This window comes from Lutjanus erythropterus, chromosome 4, assembly GCF_056507025.1.
Source record: "Lutjanus erythropterus isolate fLutEry1 chromosome 4, fLutEry1.hap2, whole genome shotgun sequence".
Classification (NCBI taxonomy): Eukaryota; Metazoa; Chordata; class Actinopteri; order Lutjaniformes; family Lutjanidae; genus Lutjanus; species Lutjanus erythropterus.
The window spans coordinates 2,987,310-3,008,075 of NC_139320.1; the positions used below are offsets into that span (position 1 = coordinate 2,987,310).

The 20,766-nt window shown below is 38.1% G+C and overlaps 1 protein-coding gene across 2 annotated transcripts in view; it reads left to right on the plus strand.

The window, feature by feature from the left end:
* Window positions 1-1,106: 1,106 nt before the first annotated feature.
* LOC146327366 (kinase suppressor of Ras 1-like) overlaps window positions 1,107-20,766 on the plus strand; it is a 68,593-nt gene continuing 48,933 nt past the window's right edge. For both annotated transcript variants that reach the window (XM_084716781.1, XM_084716780.1), the window contains exons 1-2: window positions 1,107-1,384; window positions 15,524-15,664. In XM_084716781.1, coding sequence (XP_084572907.1) covers window positions 1,190-1,384; window positions 15,524-15,664 — 336 coding nt within the window. In that variant the 5' untranslated portion in view covers window positions 1,107-1,189. The remainder of the gene's footprint in view (window positions 1,385-15,523; window positions 15,665-20,766) is intronic.

Here is a 20,766-nt window from a genome sequence, read left to right on the forward strand (position 1 = left end):
AATACCTGTTTTGTTTTGTTTTTGTTTTGTTTTTAAACTAAATGATTAAGTTAAATGTTGTGTAGCTGTTTATTGCAATTCTTGCATGAGAGTTTATGGTTAAAAAGGCCAGCCTGTATGATGATAAAAAGTAGCCATTTCACGGCAGCCATTTTGACTTGAAATAGTATAAACCAGGGTTTCCCAACCTTTTTTAATGTCCAGGACCCCACAATAGATGCATATGAGTCCACAGACCCCCAATTTGAAAGGATTTAGTTTTAAAGAATCCTCTGAGTGTTTTTTTGTTTGTTTATTTTTAGGTTTAGGAGATATTAAAGTGTTCATAGTAATCAATGATCAAACTGATCACTGCAAATTACCCACTCAATGATCCCTAATTAAAGGAACAGTTTACCCCCAAATCAAAAATGCATATTTTTTCCCCGGCCTGTAGTGCTGTTCATTCATCCAGATTTTATTGGTATGAGTTGCAGAGTTTGGGGGATACTGGCCGTAGTGATGTCTGCCTTTTTTCTAATATAATGGGAATAAACAGTACTTGGCTTGAAACTACTTTCTTTCTAGTATAAAAGAAAGTAGTTCTGGTAGATTCTTTAAAGTAGTTGTGGTAGAATTTAGTTCCTACATGAAACTACTCACAACAGAGTGTGTGGATTATCTTGAGTAAATAGGTCATGATTTTTGTGATATATATATATATATATATATATATATATATATATATATATATATATGTATGTATATATATATATATATATACATATATATATATATATATATATATATATATATATATATATATATATGCTTGAAGCAGCACAAGCTGAGTGCCATTTAGTCCCATTGTAATGGAAAGAAGGCAGACATCTCTATGGCTGATATCTCCAAAACTCTGCAACTCAGACCAAAAATATAAATAAAGAAAAGAGCACTAGAGAAAAAAAAGTGTCAATGGTCAGGCTCTTGAAGAAATGTTCAGTCCTGCTTTATTTTGAAGGCTACATTTGGAGGAGGTGGTTTGAATCTTGTGTGGTCTTGTTCTTCTGTCAGTCAGCTTGATAAAGGAGTCTTTTCTTGCGTCTTCATGGAAACAAACACGGAAACGTGTGTGTGTGTTGACGAGAGGAAGCGGTCGCTCAGTGCGCGACTCGTCTTCAGATCTCCGTGTGTGACACGATGTAGAGGGATGGACAGAGAGGACAGAGGAGAGGACAGACCGGTCCAGAGCAGCAGGACGGGGACAGGAGCAGCTGAGGAGGCTCTGCATCAGTGTCGGCTCATCCAGAACCTGGTGGACGTCTCAGTATCCAGCCTGCAGAGACTCAGGACCACCTGCTCCGCGTCCAACCGCCTCAGCCAGCGGGAGATCCGCACTTTACAGGTAAGATACAGTCTACAGTCTGCTGGAGCCTCTGACAGGTCTGTGACTGACCTGGGGTCAGTATGTGGACAGTCTTCTTACTTTGAGGGACACTTGAGAAACACTTTGAGACAGGTGCTGCACCGGATTCTGTCACCCGTCACAATCGGTGACCTGCTCAGGGATGTTCTCTGTCCTACCACAGCTAACATGTTTTATCCATAGTCACGTCTGAATATGAATAATAATTCTCATCATTTGGTTGCTGGGACCAAAAAAGACGACAGTAGAGACAGGTGACATTCGTTGCTGTAGGTCTTGAAGTCTGCTGGAAACCCCTGAACGGCCTGTATGAAACCCGGTAATGTTGTTTCCTATGAACTTCTATGACTGAAGTGTCATCTGTAGGCCTGGTGGATGAAATTCAACTTGGTTTGCTGAAAGTTGCACGTTGGGCGATTTGAATAATTTGCATAATGAGTTAATGATCTGCCTTTCACCGGAAATGAATGTGATTTTACTTCTTGTTAATGTAGAAAGTTGATCTAAGAGTTTAAGTCTGTTTGTGATAGTGTCAAACAGATTTTATGAGTAATGACGTGCAGTCCTCCCTCCCCCTCTCTTCTCCGCTGGCATCGCCAGGCCAGTGGTTCTCAACTAGTGGTCCGGGGACCTCCAGGGGTCCATGGCACTCTGCCAAGGGGTCCCAAAATTTTTTCTTTTTTTTTGTTCCCTAGTTTAATTTATTTAAATTATCATGATGTAAAAGTATTTATTGATTTGTTTATGCATTTTTTTTTAAATTAGGCAAAAGATTTCATTATAGCCTGCATTTATTTTAAGACAAACAATTTTCTTTACACAAACGATTTTATAGCCCTATCATATTTAAGTTCCAGGTTATGGCAATTTTTTTAAAAATACCATGATAATTAAAATGAGTGAATGTGATAGCTGGTCTAGCAGGTGATGCCAGTGGGAGAAGGGGGTGGGGGGACCACACTTCATTAAAATCTGTTTCACATTTGTGGACATCATAAAGATGGACTTAGGGTTGATTCTGTCTCTGCCAAGGTTTTAATCCATCCTCCACACCTCTGCAGCCCCCATCAGCAGTGTTTCAGAAGCGTATCATCAGCAGAGCATTTTGCTTAATAATGTTTGCTTGCTCAGGTTTTCCTGATTTAGTTCTTTTTCCTTGCTCTTTGCACTTCTACTGTACACTATTGTTTGTCTTTATGTACGCAAGGGTCTATTATTTTGAAAAGTGACTGTATTCTTCCTACTTTTTCTGTGTCTGACTTCATCCCTGCTCAATCAGCTCTATGCTAATTGACGTGGCATCTGTCAAAAATAGACTGGACGTGTATCTGAAGTGGAACAGAGAGCATTGTGTAGAATGGCTGAAACCAGCTCCAGCTGTTGCAGCACAGCTGTAACACGATACTCTCGTGCCTGGTGGAATTTAGCTGGTAGACTCTTAAATCACCTTTCTAAGATAATAAGAAGCAAAATCATATCAATTTCCAATGTAAGGCAGTTTGTTAGCCCAGAATGGTAATGACCCAACATGCAACTCTTAGCAGCCAAGTTGAATTTCATCCACTGGGCCTAAAGATGACATTTCAATCATAGGAGTTCACAGAAAACAACATTACCCCAGTCCAAGAAATTTCTAGTAGACTATTTTTGGTAACTTAAATATAAAACAGGATCTGATGTTTTGAAAGTTGTTTGGTTCAATTCAGTTGAACAGTTCAATGTTTGAGACGACTACTTGTGTTGTTAGCAGTGTTGGCAGAAGTATTCTGTTCTGATCTTTTACTTAAGTTGAAGCAGTAATACTTTATTACAAGTAGGCCTAAAGATCCTTCATTTAAAGTCTTAATATGAGGGACATTTAATCCCAAAATCAAAAATAAATATTTTTCCCCTGGCCTGGCCTATTTGTCCATCTGGATTTTATTTGGTGCGAGTTGCAGAGCTTTGGAGATATCAGCTATAGAGATGTCTGTCTTCTATATAATGGAACTAAATGGCACTGAAAAATACATTTGAAAAATTAAAAACCTGATTCTTTCTAAAAATCATGACTCGGTTATTCAAGATAATCCACACACCTTGTTGTGAGTAGTTTCATGATTCTGCAGTAAAATCTACAGGAACTACTTTCTTTCTACTAGAAAGGAAGTATGATCATGGAGTATGGTCATGATTTCTGGAAGGAGACACTGCTGTTGAGTTTTTCAAATGTGTTTTGTGTCACATCGAGTGCCACTTGTTCCCATTATATTGGAGAGAAAACAAACATCTCATAAAGCCTATCTCCAAAACTCTGCAAGTCACACAAAAACTAGCTGCATTGGATAAACAGTGCTACAGGCCAGAGGAAAAATATGTATTTTTGATTGTGAACTGTCTCTTTATGTCAAAATACAGTAATATTAGTTTTAGCATCAAAATATACTTAAGTACCCTAAAGTAAAAGTACTCATTATGCAGAATGTCCAATTTCAGAATAATATACATCACTGGATTATAATTTATGATGCATTAATGTGTGAGCATCACTTTTATTGCAGCTGGTAAAGGTGGGGCTAATTTCAATTTCTTTATATTCTGACTGGTAGTTTAATCATTTATAATACATAATTTTAAAAAAAATATCATGTCTATTAAAAAGCTGAATGTGTAAAGTAACTAGTAGCTAATGTTATCAAATACATGTTGAGGAGCAAAAAACAATATTTACCTCCAAAATGTAGTTGAGTGCAAGTATACAATACTCAAGTTAAGTACAAGTGCGTCAAAACAGTACTTAAGTACAGTACTTATAGTAAATGTACTTTACAGTCACATTTTATCCCTGATTGTTAACAAATATGTAAACATCTACAGGAGTTTTTCACAGAAGACATGGTGTCACATCAGGACAAGCACAGGTGTAAATAATCAAATGAATGATGGCTGAATTCCATTTGGCTGCTTCAGTCTCATGCTGCTGCTATTGTGTGTGCTGGCTCATTGTCACACTGTCATGGCTTAGTGGAACACTTGAGTAGAATGAAGACATTGTTCATGTAATTAGTAACACATGCTTTTCTCGCAATGACAGGACCGGTTGTGTCATCATTGTGGTTTGCAGTGCACCTCACAGATAGAAGGCCCTGTGTTCCAAGACCTGAAATTACACTGGCACAGGTCCAAATTACAACTTTAATTGTACCTTAAAAGTTGAGTCCAACAACGCCCAAGCCTGACAAAATTCAGTCCAAAACAGACCCGAACCTTTCCCTCATTAGCATATTTCAGCCCAAACCTGATTACAGTCTGACATTTTTCTTAATAAGCTTCCCGATGTACGCCCGTGAAATATGTGAAAAATATGGCCCAACCCGACCCAAACCCATCTGGTCTCATCAGGTTTGGGCGCAGACGAGCTCTTGTCCTAATCCTGCTAATTATAGAAAACAGCTTCAACAGATCTATCTAAGCCCAGATAAAATGACAAAGTCTGGATAACAATTAGTCAAACATTAAATTAACAAAGTAAGGAAAAAGCGGGAAAAGAGAGATTAAGTTTGAAGGGAAGAATCAGCAAATAAAGATATTTTAGAACAGAAAAAAGGTAAATGATTTTTCACTATTCATGTAAACAAACTGAAAAATAACACTATTAAATTGAACTTTTTGTACAGTTCACACATAATAATGTACTGAGCTAACTGAAATGTGTGAAGATCCAGGTTTAGCTTAAAAAAGCCTATTGGCTGATAAAGCCAATGGCGTACATGTTTTGTCACTGTGACGGTTACTCAGAAAGCATCTTAGCCAGCTATTTCAGTTGTCTGTCTCACACGTGTGGGATGCACTTCTGTTTTAAACAATCCAGCGTAGTGGCTTGTGTTTGACTCTCACTACTATAAACACATATAAGCCTCACCTGAAGTTCCTTATTACGTGCATAATTGTGTTTGTGTTGTGGTCTGAAAACTGCCAAAATGCAGGTGACCTACACTCAGTGCTGTGTCTGAATGCATCCTATGTAGACACAGGCAACACTGGAGCTGCAGCTGCTGAATACATGGTGTAACTGAGCTGTCTCTGTTGCATATAGCTTTGAAAATGTTTATATTTATTGTTATTTTTTATTGCTGTTATATGCTGCATTTAATCAATAGCTAATTTTAAAATTTTTAATTAAAAAAAAAACACGATTCTCTGATTTCATCTTCTTCAATGTGAATATTTTCTGGTTTCTTTACTCCTCTCTGACAGTAAACTGAATATCTTTGAGTTGTGGACAAAAGTCCATGCATGGACCTATTTTTCAAGTGACAAGATTGTGACTGGATTAATGGATTGATTAATCATGTTGAACTATTTTTTCACAACCTTGTTACTTTAGATTTAATGAGTTTGAGGGGAATTGATAATTGATTAGTTTTATGCTGCATCATTGTGTGCAGATTTCAGCTTAAATGGATGAAATAACAACACACAGAGATAATTATTCCTTGGTGTACCCATCAGTGTGTATCACGCATAAGACAAGATGAAACAAGACAAAAGACAATGGAAGAGATGTAACAAGACGTAAAACATAACATGACATAATGACAAAAAGATGTAAAAAGGCAAAACATATATTTGACAAAAATACATAACTAGATGTAAAAGAAAATTATGTAAAAGACATAAAACAAAACACAATGTCTAGATTGAGCAAGACGCAAAAGATAAAACAAGACAAAACGGGACATAAATGATGCAAAAAAAATGAAAGATGACATAGAAGACTACCACTAACAACACAAAAACAACTGTCAAGACAAAAGACTTAACAAGAAGGAAATGCTGTAACGAGACAAAAAGAGTAAAAGGCGTAACAAGATGAAACAAATAGAGATGCCTGACTGCAGAGAAAAGGTGAGGTTCACTTAGCTTTGCAGAGAAACAGCCAGTAGACGTGTCCTTCAGGGCGCATCTGAAAGAAAACTGACACAACGCCATACAAAAACACACTCCAAAAACATTCGTGCTGACATTGCAGTAGGTGCTTCACCATGTGTTGCCAAACAGTTTAACCAGTAGAGCTCATTGGAGCTCAGTGGTGTTCAGATCTCTGCCAAAGATACAAGCCGAGGGAAAGATTGCGATCTGTTTAATACAGAAACAGTCCACAGTTGCCAGAAGGGATGGGCATTGAGACCCGATTCCACTTTAGAACCGGTTCTCAAAATTTTAATTCCACTGACATTATTAAGAACTTGTATTTTCGATTCTGCTATTGATTCTCACATTAATTTAACTTGCATGCATATGTATCCTTTTGGTCCTTTTGGAACATAAAATAGTAAACTCTCAGCAATGCATCATGGGCATTATGCAAATGAGAGCTGTGTCTCAGCATTGTATCTGCAGCACATGTGAAACTCACAAGCCTGAATCCTACAGCGCCCCACAGTGGTTGAAGGAAGCCATGGTGAAAACTCCCCAAACACAGTCCATCAACATAAACTGACACAGAACTTTTCACCACTGAAGTTCACTTTCAGCCTCAGGTAACAATAATAATAATGCTAATAATAATGCTAATAATGATAATGAAAATAATAGGCCTGCTCTCCCCCCCCCCCCAATAAAGAACTGGATTGATAAACAGGCTTGATAATGGCATTGGTATCAATAAAATCTTATCATTTACCATCTGTATTTGTCAGCCCGATGTAAATGGGAAAGCAATTTAGTAAAATACAGAATAAATATAATTATAGCACGCCTACATGATGTCAGAGCCAGCTTCTTCAGAATCAAGATGCTGTCAAAATAAATGACAGCTGTGACATCCGTCTCTGTTTAAAGACAGTGACCGCACACATCTGTCAGATATTATTTTATGATATTTGTTGTTGGTCAGGTGCCAGACAGTGAGGTGAATGGCTGTGCTGTTTTTAAAAGTCCACATATTACTCAAACAGTCTGGTTTGTTTGGTTCAGTTGTAAAACTTCCCCACAGTCAGTATCAGGGTCTTGCAGCAGTATTTTCATCTACATCGCAGACGTGTCAGATAAGCAGGTTTCCTCCTTGACTCATTTTCTCTTTGATTTTGGGGCTTGAGGCTATGTGGTGTATCTGAGGAGTGGCTGCTGCTGCCCACTCTGTCAGGGGCTGAAAGGAGGAGGAGGAGGAAGAGGAGGAGGAGGAGGAGGAGCACAGAGACCTTGTTGTGTACACGTCTGAGGCAGGAGGCTAAATTTAGCTGTGGTTCCCTCCCACGCATTCTGAGCATGTCCTGTTTGGCAAGAAAATCAGATGACGTTAAAGACGGTGGGAGGAGGAGACGAGCGCTTGTCGCTGTGCTGGGGCTCATGTTGCAGACAGTGTGAGGGGTGTGTGTGCTACTGATGATACACCATAGGTTTGACACTTCTCTTTTCCTTTTCCTGTCCTTCTATTGCCCTCTTCAACTGGTTGATCCGCAGACAGATCCACCTTTATGTTATCATAAAACCAACAGACGACGTTAATGTCAAATGTCAAGACATGACAAGACATGAGAATAATTCCACTTGATATGATGGTGCATGGCGTAAATGATAATGAAATAGTTATCAGATGTAACACTTAATTATGCAAGTCCATAATAATTTTGTGTAATTATTATACTGAAATAAATCATGTACACAGTAAACTGTGCAGCTTAATAAGGAACACAAAATCAGTAAAGTAACTTACGACAAACGTAATGTGTTCAGTAACTATGGTTACACTTGTAGCAATGTAACAATGATTTGTTACATTTAGAATGTGAGCATCTAATGAAAATAAGTTAATGTAAGAACTTTAATGGCATTATTAAGTACTCATATCAGTACTCGTTATCGGCAAGTACCCAAATATAAGTACTTGTACTCTGTCTGAAAATTTTGGTATCAGTGCATCTCTATTAATATCCACTGACTACAGTCAAACCTTTTATCAATTTTATCTCTATATTGTTCACTAACTAAACACACTTTGAAGGATTATTACCTTGTCTGTATAGTAATGTCCATGTATTGTAGCTTTTACCACAGAATTTCAACCACACATTACATTTTAACATGACAATAATTCTCACTTTCCTAACCAGTTAACAGGTGTGGAAGTAACTTATTTCAACTTATTTTAACTTATACTCAAATTACTGTAATTAATTAGTATTTTGGGCTGCTTGTTCAGGTCGGGAGTAATGATTAACCATTAACTGATTAATCGCCATTGAGAATTTAACCACTTAAAACTTTATTCATGGTTATTTTATCAGTAGTCATGGCAGTGATGTCATCAGCTGACATTGTTTTGTCTGACAAAGCCATTAATTTAAATTATCAATAACCAGCATTTTCAACTATCAGCTAAGGAAAATGCACAAAATTTTGCTATCATAGTTTGGAGAGGTGAGTGTGAGCACTGAGCAGAACAGAGAAGGAGTTTGGACTCATTAGACTGAAGATTTGGAGAAACAGAAACACGTATGACTAAATGCTGCTATTGATAATGTATTAAATATTAATGGTTAAAATGTAACTAATACTCTAATATGAATAGTTTTTGAGATGAATACTCTGTACTTTTTTTAAACACTAGTTTTATTATCAAGGTAATACAGTGATCACTTACAATCTTGAACATTCCTTGACAACAAAACTCCTGCACCATTTCTGATCACAGTTCTTAAGAAGCGCAAACAGAAATTAAAGAAGAGGAAGAATTTAAGATAGTAATAATAATAAGGGGATAAACTACTATCTATTCAGCTAGATATTGAGTTACAGGTGTCCATCTCCCCACAAAAATGTTTTTTTTCATTTGCAGTTGTGCAGTTAGTTCCTCCATTATTATCAGTTTAACAATAATCAGTTTATCAGTTTAACAATAATGCCCATAATAGCTTTCAGTATACATCCCAACTCATAATACAGTAGATTCAAAGGTAAACCTACATCTAAAATGATTGTGATCTCACTTTTAATATTCTCCCAAAGCTTCTGCAGTTTGTATAGTCCCAAAAAATATGGATATAACCCCCAACCATTCCACAGCCTCCCCAGCATACTGGTGAAGATCCTCCAGTGAACTCAAACACCACTTTAGGGGTCCTGAACGTTAACTTTCCAATCAAACTTTCTCCACATAGGACTGTTTGCGATCTTGTGGCTAGTTAAATGATTAAGAGGTCCTTCTCAGGCAACCTCAAACTCTGCTGTAGTTGTGCACACAAAGATGGGCAAAATTTACTTTGTACTTTTACTAAAGTATTTTCCTAACACCAATTATTTTTCTTGTAATTGAGTAATATTTTAGTAATGTAACAGTACTTGTACTTGAGCAGAGCTCTTCAGTACTCTTTCCACCACTGCCAGTTATTATCTGTTGATTTACATTTGGATTACACAAGTAGTGAAATGAAAAGTAGTGAGATCTCATTTTATTGTTTGTAGATGCTGCATGGCTGCAGAGGTAGGGCTGTCATTACACAAGTGTTTCCTGAAACATTCATTCAGCTCACAGTATCCGAACACTGACAGCATATATAGAGTGATATAAGTGACTGTCGGGGTGTATTATTGTATTATTGTGTCACTTAAGATTTAGCTACTTGTTTCAAAGCCTAAATAAATGTAGAAACATGTTTGGTCTAACAATATTGTGTCTGTGGTGAGGATGATGATGAGGAGTACGAAGAAGATTAAGCTACAATGTAAGTGAGGTTCTAAACTTTGAATCTGGCTCAGTCAGAGCTCACATTAAGGAGCGGTTGGTTTCAGTCACCTAGTGCATCATGCTGTTAATGTATGACAGCAGACTATGCAAAGTGATGATGATGGTCAGGAAAACCCCGTGTGGTTTCTAACTGCCGGCTCTTGTTTTCTCTCTTTTTATTTTCTTTCCTCCCTCTCTCCTCTGTATTGTTCTACCATTGTCCTCCGCTTTCTGACCTTTTTTCTCTAGGTTTTGTTTTTACTCATCTGCACAAATAATTTTGCACACCCCCTCATTTTCACCATTATAGCTCACCAAAGTAGGTGTATACAAAATCATGTAGATGATTAAACTGGACAACATTCTTACAAAATGATTAGATACATTATTAATTGAAAACCTTGTGACAACTGTGCCAGGGTTGTAGTGAAGTTAGTATTGGTTGAGACTGAAATATTTTTCAGTCAGCTACATGGTGGATTGCCATAAATTTGGACATTTGTGACCCACACACGATGAATCCTGTTGAATTTGGTGCATAATTGAATTTGTCCTGATGATGGGATGAAATGATGTGTAGGAATGATGGTGATGTATTCAAATGATTTCTCTGATTGACAAAATCCTTGACAGGTTTTATCAGGCCATCATCGCATCACCATTTCAATCATTTCAATATGTTCAGGACTGGGAGGGTTACCTTAAAATTGTATTCTGAAACAGTTACTAATTACCTGTTAAAATGTAGTCAGTAAGCTAACCTCACCTGGTTTACCTCAGTACCAAATGTGGTTGAAACTCTTCAGCCTAATATGAATATTTTATGTTCATTTTTCAGTTCTTTAATCGTTTGTTTAGATATTTCTTCCTTTGTTTTGAGTGGCTGCACCTTTAAGATTAATTGCAGTAATTATGCACATGTAAATGTATTTGTTAAGTATGATATTCACACTATACACTCAAACTTCAAGTAAACTGACAAACGTATTCACACACACACACACACACACACACACACACACACACACACACACCACCCTGGTCACCAGGATCACCCCCTACAGTCTTAACATATTTTTCAGTAGTAGCAGTAGAAGTATTGACAGGTTGGATAGCTAACAGATTTCTGTGTAGCTAATGTTAGCAGCTGGTCTGTGAAGCTAACATTTGTGGTTGGTCATAGATGTAAAAGTTTCTTTAAATTAGGCGTTGAGGAAAGATAATGGTGAAATTTCCACCTAATTAAAGCATGTGTTTTTCAAGCAATAATGAATCAGCAACTGTCAGACTGACTCCTTTTACTGAGACCAGAGAGGTGGTGTGAGTATGGTATACAGTTTTCTTTTGCTGTATTCTAATTACGTAATCCTGTTACATGTAATCCATTACTCGTTTGGCCTGTATAGATTTATGACCAAATACCTGCTAAACTACTGACATTCCCATCAGCCTCAGCTGTACTTTATGTTATGTACTAAAAAAATAGATAGTAATGCTAACCAGAACCTGAACCTTTTGTTTCCACCACTTGAATCCTTTAGATGCCCTTTGGCTAGCATTCAGAAAGAGTCTGGTCCTTGATAAACGTCAGAGTGAACAATGTGAAACTGAGAATGTGTCAGATAGAGAAAAGACTAATGACGTGTTGCTCTCTCCACCTGAATGCAGCGACACTGAGAGTGAAAACCAGGAGGTTTAAATTGAAGACATTTGGCTGTCACCCCAAAATGAAATTGGCCGATGAATGTGTATTTTATTTTATTTAGCATCAGAACAAGCAGACGTTTTATTTGGCTGTTTCCAGTTTGAGCAGTCACAGACCCAATCAAACTGTTCAGTCTGAGGCTTTGTTAAATACTCGAATACTATAATAAATACCAGATTATTCCCAGCATTCGAAGGTCTGTTATTTCTGTATAACAGACCACTGCTATGATGAACAGACCATTGATATGGAAACAGTTGTGATGATAAACAATAAAGTGATTTTTAAATTCCTGAAATGATTTGTAAGTTAATAATTTGTGTCAACTGATTGGTGTCTTTTGGTAAATAACTACACAGTATAAGCTTGATGTTTTTTTTTGTTTTTTTTCCATTTACCCAGTCGGGCAAGGTTATCAAATAACAGCAAAGACTAAAGTTGATTGTCGTGTTTAATCCAGGGCTGTAATGTCTAGAAAATGTGAGAAACTAGTGTAAAATGTCCATCCCAGTTTTTCAGAGTCCTTAAATGTCTTGTTTTGTCAGACTAACTCCCAAAGATATTAAATTTATTATGATAATAAATGGAGAAAACTTGAACTCTCCATGTTTTGGAGGCTGAAAACAGCAACAGAAAAATTACTTTAACAATTAACTGATTATCAAAATAGTTTAATAGTGTAACTCTTTTTCACCACTTGCCTGGTTTGACAAGTGAGCTGCTATATTTACTAGCACAACATGGCATGTTACAGGGCAAGTGGGTAATCCTTATTCTTGAGTCCCAAACCATGTCATAAGCAGGATTATGTACAGAGAGCAGGTCAGTATTGCGAAATAACCCCAACAGGGTGATGCATGACATGACATGAAGTGGAGGGGTCTTCCCCTCCTGCATCACCCTGGTGTGGTTTATTTTGCAATAATGACCTGCTCACTGTACATTATTCCTTACATAGCAAATGGTTTTACAGTAGTAACAGGTTTTGCTCCTGGCTATATTACCACTGCTAGAAAAGCCAGTATAGACCAGCCATGTAAATGATGCTGGGCTGTGCTGTGCTGGTTTTTCCTGCAGGGACTGATAAATTTCAGAAGAACCCCTAAAACAGCAGAGCCACTGCAGGCCACCGCCCTGAAACTTAACTAACTTAAATCCCTCTCTCTCACTTTTAACAGCAATGGAAACAGACGTGGCAAATGAATCATGACGGAGCAGACAAAAGCATCAGATTTGTGTGGAGGATAAGGAGACTGTAATGTTACTCAAATTAACACATTAAAGGGACAGTTCACCCCAAATTCAAAACTACATATTTTCCCTCCTACCTGTTGTGCTGTTTATCCATTTAGAGTTTTTTGGTGTGAGTTGCAGAGTTTTGGAGATATCAGCTGTAGAGATGTCTACCTTCTCTCCAATATAATTGGACTTAAACTTCAGCTTATGGTGGCACCAAAAAATACATTTGAAAAACCAAAGAAACCATGACCTGGTTACTCAAGAGAATCCACCAACCTTGTGAGTAGTTTCATGTAGGAACTACTTTCTTTTGAGTAGAAGTAGTTGTCGTAGAAGTAGTGGAAGTAGTTGTCACATTTCCTTCATTTTTTCCATGTTGTTTTTCACATGTTGTGGTTTGACTGGTGCTCATTACATTTCATCATCTTGCACCTGCTAACTCTGCAATGGTTTAATGGCACCCAAGTGGAGAATTAGTGTCACCAGTTGTTTTTCTCAACAAACTAATGCCTACTGATGGTAGTTGATGAAGGACAGTTCATCCTGTTGTGCTATTTTTATACGTCCTTCTCTCCAATGGGACTAAATGGAACTCAAAGTTCCAAAGAATATATTTGAAAAACTCAACAGAATTGTTTTTTTTTCCAGAAGTCATGACCCAGTTACTCAAGAGAATCCACAGACCTTGTTGTGAGCAGGTTCATGCAGGAGCTTTTCTTTCAACTCAACTAATCTCACCAACTGTATCACGGTGCAGTACAAAGTGTGCATCCACTCATGAATGAGAGGTTACAGCTCATGACGGCGCGGCATGTAAACAATGGCGTCCTCTTCAGCTGAGCTGTAACCTCTCATCCATTTAGTTCCATTTAATTGAAGACTCTATCTCACGCCAAAACTATCTAGATGGATAAATTACACTACAGGTAAGAGGAATAAATGTGTTTTTGATTTTGTGGTGACCTGTCCCTTTAATTTGCATTTTCTGCCACCAGATTTTCTTGAAATTCAGTTCAATTTTGCGCTACATTTGGTTGGAAACCCAGCTAGTGAAGACCGTTACTCTTAGTCCCATAGTAGTCTAAATGTAAGTTTTAAATAGAGCTGAGTGATTTTGAAAAAGTATCTAATTGCGATTATTTTGACTGGTATTGCAATTGCAAAATGATTTGTGATATCAGAGGTACCTCCTGTGATTTGAAAATTGCAGGAAGCCAGATTGCGATTTTGATTAAATTTCACTTAATGGTGCAGCCCTAGTTTAAAATGATGGTGAATTTCAAAACATTGCATGTGGAGACTCATCAGAGACAGTGTGGGAACAGTGTCTGTTGACCTTCATAAAAACAAGCTTAAAGCTTAAAGAAGCTTGTGAAATTGCCTCACACGTTTTAACAGTTTGCAGACGGTTTAACAGCAGACTTCTGGTGTGGACCACCAGGCAGGGGGATTTCCTCCAACTGAACGAGTCTTGTTTCCCACCCCTGCTTTACATACACATACGACTTGACATTTATGGTCGATATAACAGAAGGTCAAACTTTGTTTGGAAATAATGTGTTCCCCTGACTTTACCTTAACTTAAAAAAGATAAGGTTTGTATGAAAACAATGAAGTGTATCTATTGTCTGCCAAGTAATCGTACTTTTACTGTGGAAGATATTGTAGGCAGGGTTGGGAGGGTTACTTTAATGTAACTTGATTACTTTCCATTACTTTTAGATCACCTCAATACAAAATTTGATGAAATAGTTTATCCTAATGTAATGTTTTTAGGGCTGCAACTAACAATTATTGTCATTATTGATTGATCAGCAGATTATTTTCTCAGTTGTTCAAATCAGAAAATGGTGAAAAATGTTGATCAAAGTCCAAGATGACATCCTCAAATTTATTGTTTTGCCCACAGCTCAAAGATATTCTGTTTACTGTCAGAGAGGAGTAAAGAAACCAGACAATATTCACACTGGAGACGCTGAAATCAGAGAATCTTTTTTTTAAATTAAAAAATGACTCCAAGTGATTTTTTGATTATTAAAATAGATGCGGATTCATTTAATAGTTAATTAATAAAGGTTAATCGAAGGATTTTATGTTCATTATTAGGTTTATTAGTTTGTCCAGCTGTTCCTTCCTTTGTTGTCTACAATTGCTTGATTGATTGATTGATTGATTTAAAGACAAAAATGTTGAGATTTCCACCCAAGTATTTTTTCACTGGAGGTCATGATAATGAATTGTCAGCTGTGTGTGCACTGTGCATGGTAGGATATTGTTCTTTATTTTAAAATTAGAATCCTGCTAATAATCCACATTTTGACTAAATGTATCTGTAATCTGATTATGTCTTTTAAATCTGTAACTGTAATGGAGTAAAGCTACCTTTTTTGTATCCAAATTACATAATCCTGTTCCTGCTCAGTGAGACAGAGTGAATCAGTGTGTGTTGTGTTGTCCTCCCCTGCAGGTGAAGCTCACCCAGTACATGTGGACTCAGCTGCAGTGGAAGCACAGAGTACCAGAGAGGGACAGACCTGAGGCTCTGGCTGGATACCCAAGACTGGAGGACTGGCTCCTCACAGCTGACCTCACACCACAGTTCATACAGGTGTGTGTGTGTGTGTGTGTGTGTGTGTGTGTGTGTGTTTGTGTGTGTGTGTGTGTGTGTGTGTGTGTGTGTGTGTGTGTGTGTGTGTGTGTGTGAGAGAGAGAGAGAGAGAGAGAGAGAGAGACAGAGAGAGAGGCAGAGAGAGAGAGAGAGAGAGAGAGAGAGAGAGATTGCGCCCATTCAGTCCAATTAAAGTTGCTTGCTTGGTGCATAAGCCAAAAAAAATTCTCTAGTTTTGGGGTATACCTCCTGGTTATGCAGCCCACTGTGTGCAGTAGTGTCCCCCCTCTTGCCCCCATCTGCGAGTTCCTACTCAGCCCATGGACTTTACACTATGATGACGTCACAGATTTTTAAATGTCTTTTTTCATCTGAAGGAAAGTTTTACAAACATAAAAACTCCATGGATCAAAAATTCATCATAGAGCAATAATTGACCTTGTTTGCAATTTGAGGTGCCCTGTCAACAGTTTCACAGACGTCTCTTTTTTAATGGTGGCATATGGGGAAAAATGCTTTTTTTGATTTGGTTGGGAATTTTTTGCTGCAATACCATGAGTGGCCACTGGGGAAAGATTGATAGAGAAAGTGTCCTGTGTAATTCTATAATAAGTATATGTTCTTGTCTTGTTTTAAAAAGGAGGAGAGACAGGGGTCCTTTGGGTATAGCTAACCCTTTATGCCTGATTTAAATCATGTTTTTGTAAAAAAAAAAAAAAAAAATTGACAGAGTTGATGGAAATCTGAGACACAACTTGAAGGGGCCGACATTTTCATCATAGTAGCACATTAATATTAATAGCACATTTTTATACCTATGTTATCAGTAGGTATTGTTTGGGCTTATACCACATTTTTAAATTGTTTGAAGTTGTGAAGTTGTTTTCTGACACAGAGCAAGTTTAGAAATTAAGAAAATAAATCAAACCAAAACATAAATTACATATATATATATATAAATTCCTAAAGAATACATTTTCACCAATAAATTGGAATTAGAATGTTGGTGTGATGTTTACAGATTCTCATATCTTTCTTCATTTTAGTGTTTTATCTTAAAGACATTGTCTCGAACAATACATTGTGAGTAATCATATGTTTACTTTACTATGTTTCATTCTCCATCTCTTTCACTCCTCTTCATATTCAGACTTCCTCCTGTCCTTCCTTAAGTTTTCCATAAAAGTGACATGGACAAGCAGTTATTAGAAGACAAAGAATGATTTGAAGCAAGAAGCTCCATCTGTTGGCCAAAACAAGCAAAGCATCTGTATCTCTTCTGTCTGGTCTTTCTTCCACATACATGTACGTAGATCAGGGAATGTAATGCTCTCTTTTGGAGAAACACTGATCACGTTCACACAGTTGTACATTCACACCTGGAAGCAGCCCAGTACAACCAGTTAGATCTGCTGACCACTGAGCTGCTCCACTGGAACACTTGCAGTTATGGGCCTTGATCAAGGGCACCTCAGTGGTGGTAATGAGGGCAGTCCCAAGCTTGCTTTTCTGACCGTTGGGCCATGACTGCCATATTATTTCACCTGGTTCTCTGTTTTTAACACAGTTAAAAAGAAGTATATAAGGACAGCTTCAGCTGGGGACAGGTCACCAAAAATGGGAACTGCCGGGACATTTGATCATCCTTGGCTGCAACAGCTGCTAGGCTAAAAACAAGGCTTACCTACTAGCAGCACTAGTTACATGTTACTTACATATAATTAAATAACAAAATAAATGTCATTTTAATCTGTTACAGTTTCTGAGAAAACATTACCATTAAATATTCTTCTGCTCTGCTAGTTTATCATTTTTTTTCTGCTTTAAAGTCATTTTCAGATCTTTATTGAACACTGTTGTGGAAAAACCCAACTGGATAAATTATTATTCAAAGCCACCTATTTAAATCAGTCATTCAGTGTGTCTGGAGATGTTTAAACAGATTTACACTTCTGCTCATTGAGTCTCAACCCAAGGCAAGGCTCAATCCAGGCATGCTTTGTCTGGACTTGCACTGACAGAACCAGGGGAGATGTCAGCTTTTGTTTTTTGGTTATCATGGCGACAGCTTGTTCAGCCATGACCAGCTGAACATGGTCCAAATGTGGGGAGCGTTGCCATCTTAGGTCAGCAGCTGGCCATTTTTCTGCTGAGGGCTAAAGACTAAAGGACACTGGTCTGTGTTTGGGCCGTGATGTCAGCAGGCTCAGATCTCTCCCAGTGCTGTAAAAGTGGGATCACTGCATTGGATTTGTAATCCATTCAGTATGTTCTTGATCTGCCTGTTAACAGTGGAATATCCACAGTATACGGTTCAGTGTTAAAGGGAAAATCCACCATTTTTCATGTGGTTGTCCAGTCAGTGTTGATGGCAAATGTAGTCAACTGAAGCAATAAATTCCTCATTGCTGCTAATGAAAGTTGAGCAAGAGTTCTCTTGCTGCAAAATCAGTTGTTCTTCCTGCATCCAGTGATGTCATCGGTGTTAAGGAAGTATTACAGACTGTTTTAGCTTGGATTTCAAGTCTCCTTCTCTGAGCAGCCAATCGGTATGCTAGATGAGTATTTTTGTCACCTAACTCTATGTCTTGGCAAACAAAGTAACAGCTTTAGACTAGTGTGGTGATACAGTACACAGACGCTCGAGGACATTACATCCTGGTACATGTAGGCACTGTCAACTCAGCTCTTGAGCAGGGGAGTCGCCTTTCTCTGTCATTATAGCAGCACTGAGGAATTTATTTGTTCAGTTGACTACATTTCCCATCAACACTGACAGGACATCCACATGAAAAGTTGCAGAATTTTAATGTTTTTTTGATCGTTGTTGGTCTACGGTTCGTGCAGTGAATCCAAACAGACTGTAACAGAGGCAGAACACCAGCAGAAGCTGCAGTGGAAACACAGCACCATTACATGTCCACATCCAGTTTGGCTATTACACATACTGACATACTGACCTGAGAGCTGCATACCCAACCTAATTTGACTTAACAGGCCTTTAATTTGGACTGAATGGACTTTGGCTTGGGGCAGCAATTCAGAGGGAACAGCCCACCAGTGTCAGCGTGCCCTGATAAAAAGATATGATCATTTAAAAATTTGCTACTGTCACCAGAAAGGATGTCATCAGCTCAGTCACATTTGATAGAATCTAGTGGCTTGTTTTTGGTCTGAGTCTTGGGAGGAAAAATCACAGACAGCCAGAGTCAACAGTTGGTCCATGTTTCTGTTGTAAACAACTTGCCAGTGAGTCAGCAGTCATTTGTCTGTTTATTGGTTCAGGAGAAGAAAAAGTGATCAGAAGTCAAAAGTCAAGCTAGATCATGCATGCCTTTTTTTGTCCTCAATGAAAGAAAATCTCTAATCCAAGTGGCTTTATCAGGATAAATCAGAGCTTGTTTGGACCAAAAATTTTCACCAAAGTTTCATTATCCCCACCAGACCTGATGCTGAAGGACCATTTGAAACCTCTTGGAAATTTTGTTTGTTTGTTTTTTGTTCCCACAACAAGAACAGCCATGGCTGGGGGCGTTATATTTTTGCATCATCGATGTCTCAAGAACATCTTTGGGACATTTCTTTGCACAAATATTCACTAGGAGAGTTCACTCTACTCCACTGACTTTGTGCTGTCCTGGCCATGTCCCACCTGTCCTCACAGACAACTTAAACATTAACCACAATGATAGTTCACATAATTTATCAGAAACCAGCCTGGTAAATGATTCTACTTTACTATTTACATAGTGATGTCTGTGTGGGAGTTTCTAGTATGACTTAGTCTCTAATTACTGTGTGTTACTAACCAGTCAGACTGGTTTGAACACTGTGTATTTACAATATAAGGGATTAAGTCAGGGATAATATGAGTTGCACATTTCATGATTGTAATGGTTATATGCAGCATTATAACTTGGGGGTATCATACTGCTTATACCATGGCCAATGACAACACAAATGTTCAATTACAATTTCGTTGACAGATATATAATTTGGAGACAAGACTAGGTTTGTGAAAGTTAGAGCCTGCTGTGCTTCTCTCCTGTGCATGTCAACAGTGATGGACATCATGAGGTTGATGCACTGAATCTTGTTCAGTCTTTAGTAGGTAACACTAGTGTAAATGGGAGATCCTAACTTGTTAGCCATATGAAACTTTGTAAGGTGATAACATGTTAAGAGTTCTTGTTTTTCCCACGTAGCCAAAAAATCAAATTAAAAAAACCTAATTGATGCTTTGACAAAGAAAAAGTTAAATATTTTTCCTAAAACTTTCCTGAACACTTTAATGCTTTTAATATTCTATTTAATTCATCAAGATGTGTCGGTACTGAAAACACGTTGTTTTAGTTATTTCAACCTGTTAGTATGCATTCTGACATTTTTGACTATTATAAATGGTGTTACTTTAACATTTTAAATGCATCTTTACTCCAGAGTGTCACAGTTTCCATACGAAGACACAATGAACACACTGGGTGAACAGCATTATCAGTTCGATTTTTCAGTTTAAACATTTTATTTTCTAGCACTGTGAGCTATGCCATTGTCCTCACATATAAGTGTTGGGTAGACAGACAGAGTCCTGCAGTGTGTTGGTTGGACAGAGTCTTGCAGTGTGTTTGACAGACAAATTCATGCCATGTGTTGGACAGACAGAGTCCTGCAGTGTGTTGGACAGACAGAGTCCTGCAGTGTGTTGGACAGACAGAGTCCTGCAGCATGTTGGACAGACAGAGTCTTGCAGCATGTTGGACAGACAGAGTCATGCAATGTGTTGGTTGGAGTCCTTCAGTGTGTTGGTTGGACAGAGTCCTGCAGTGTGATGGACAGACAGAGTCCTGCAATGTGGTGGAAGGACAGAGTCCTGCGGTGTGTTGGATGGACAGAGTCCTGCAGTGTGATGGACAGACAAGAGTCCTGCAGTGTGTTGGTTGGACAGAGTCCTGCAGTGTGTTGGTTGGACAGACAAAAGTCCTGCAGTGTGATGGACAGACAAGAGTCCTGCAGTTTGTTGGTTGGACAGAGTCCTGCAGTGTGTTGGTTGGACAGACAGAGTCCTGCGGTGTGATGGACAGACAGAGTCCTGCCTTGTGTTG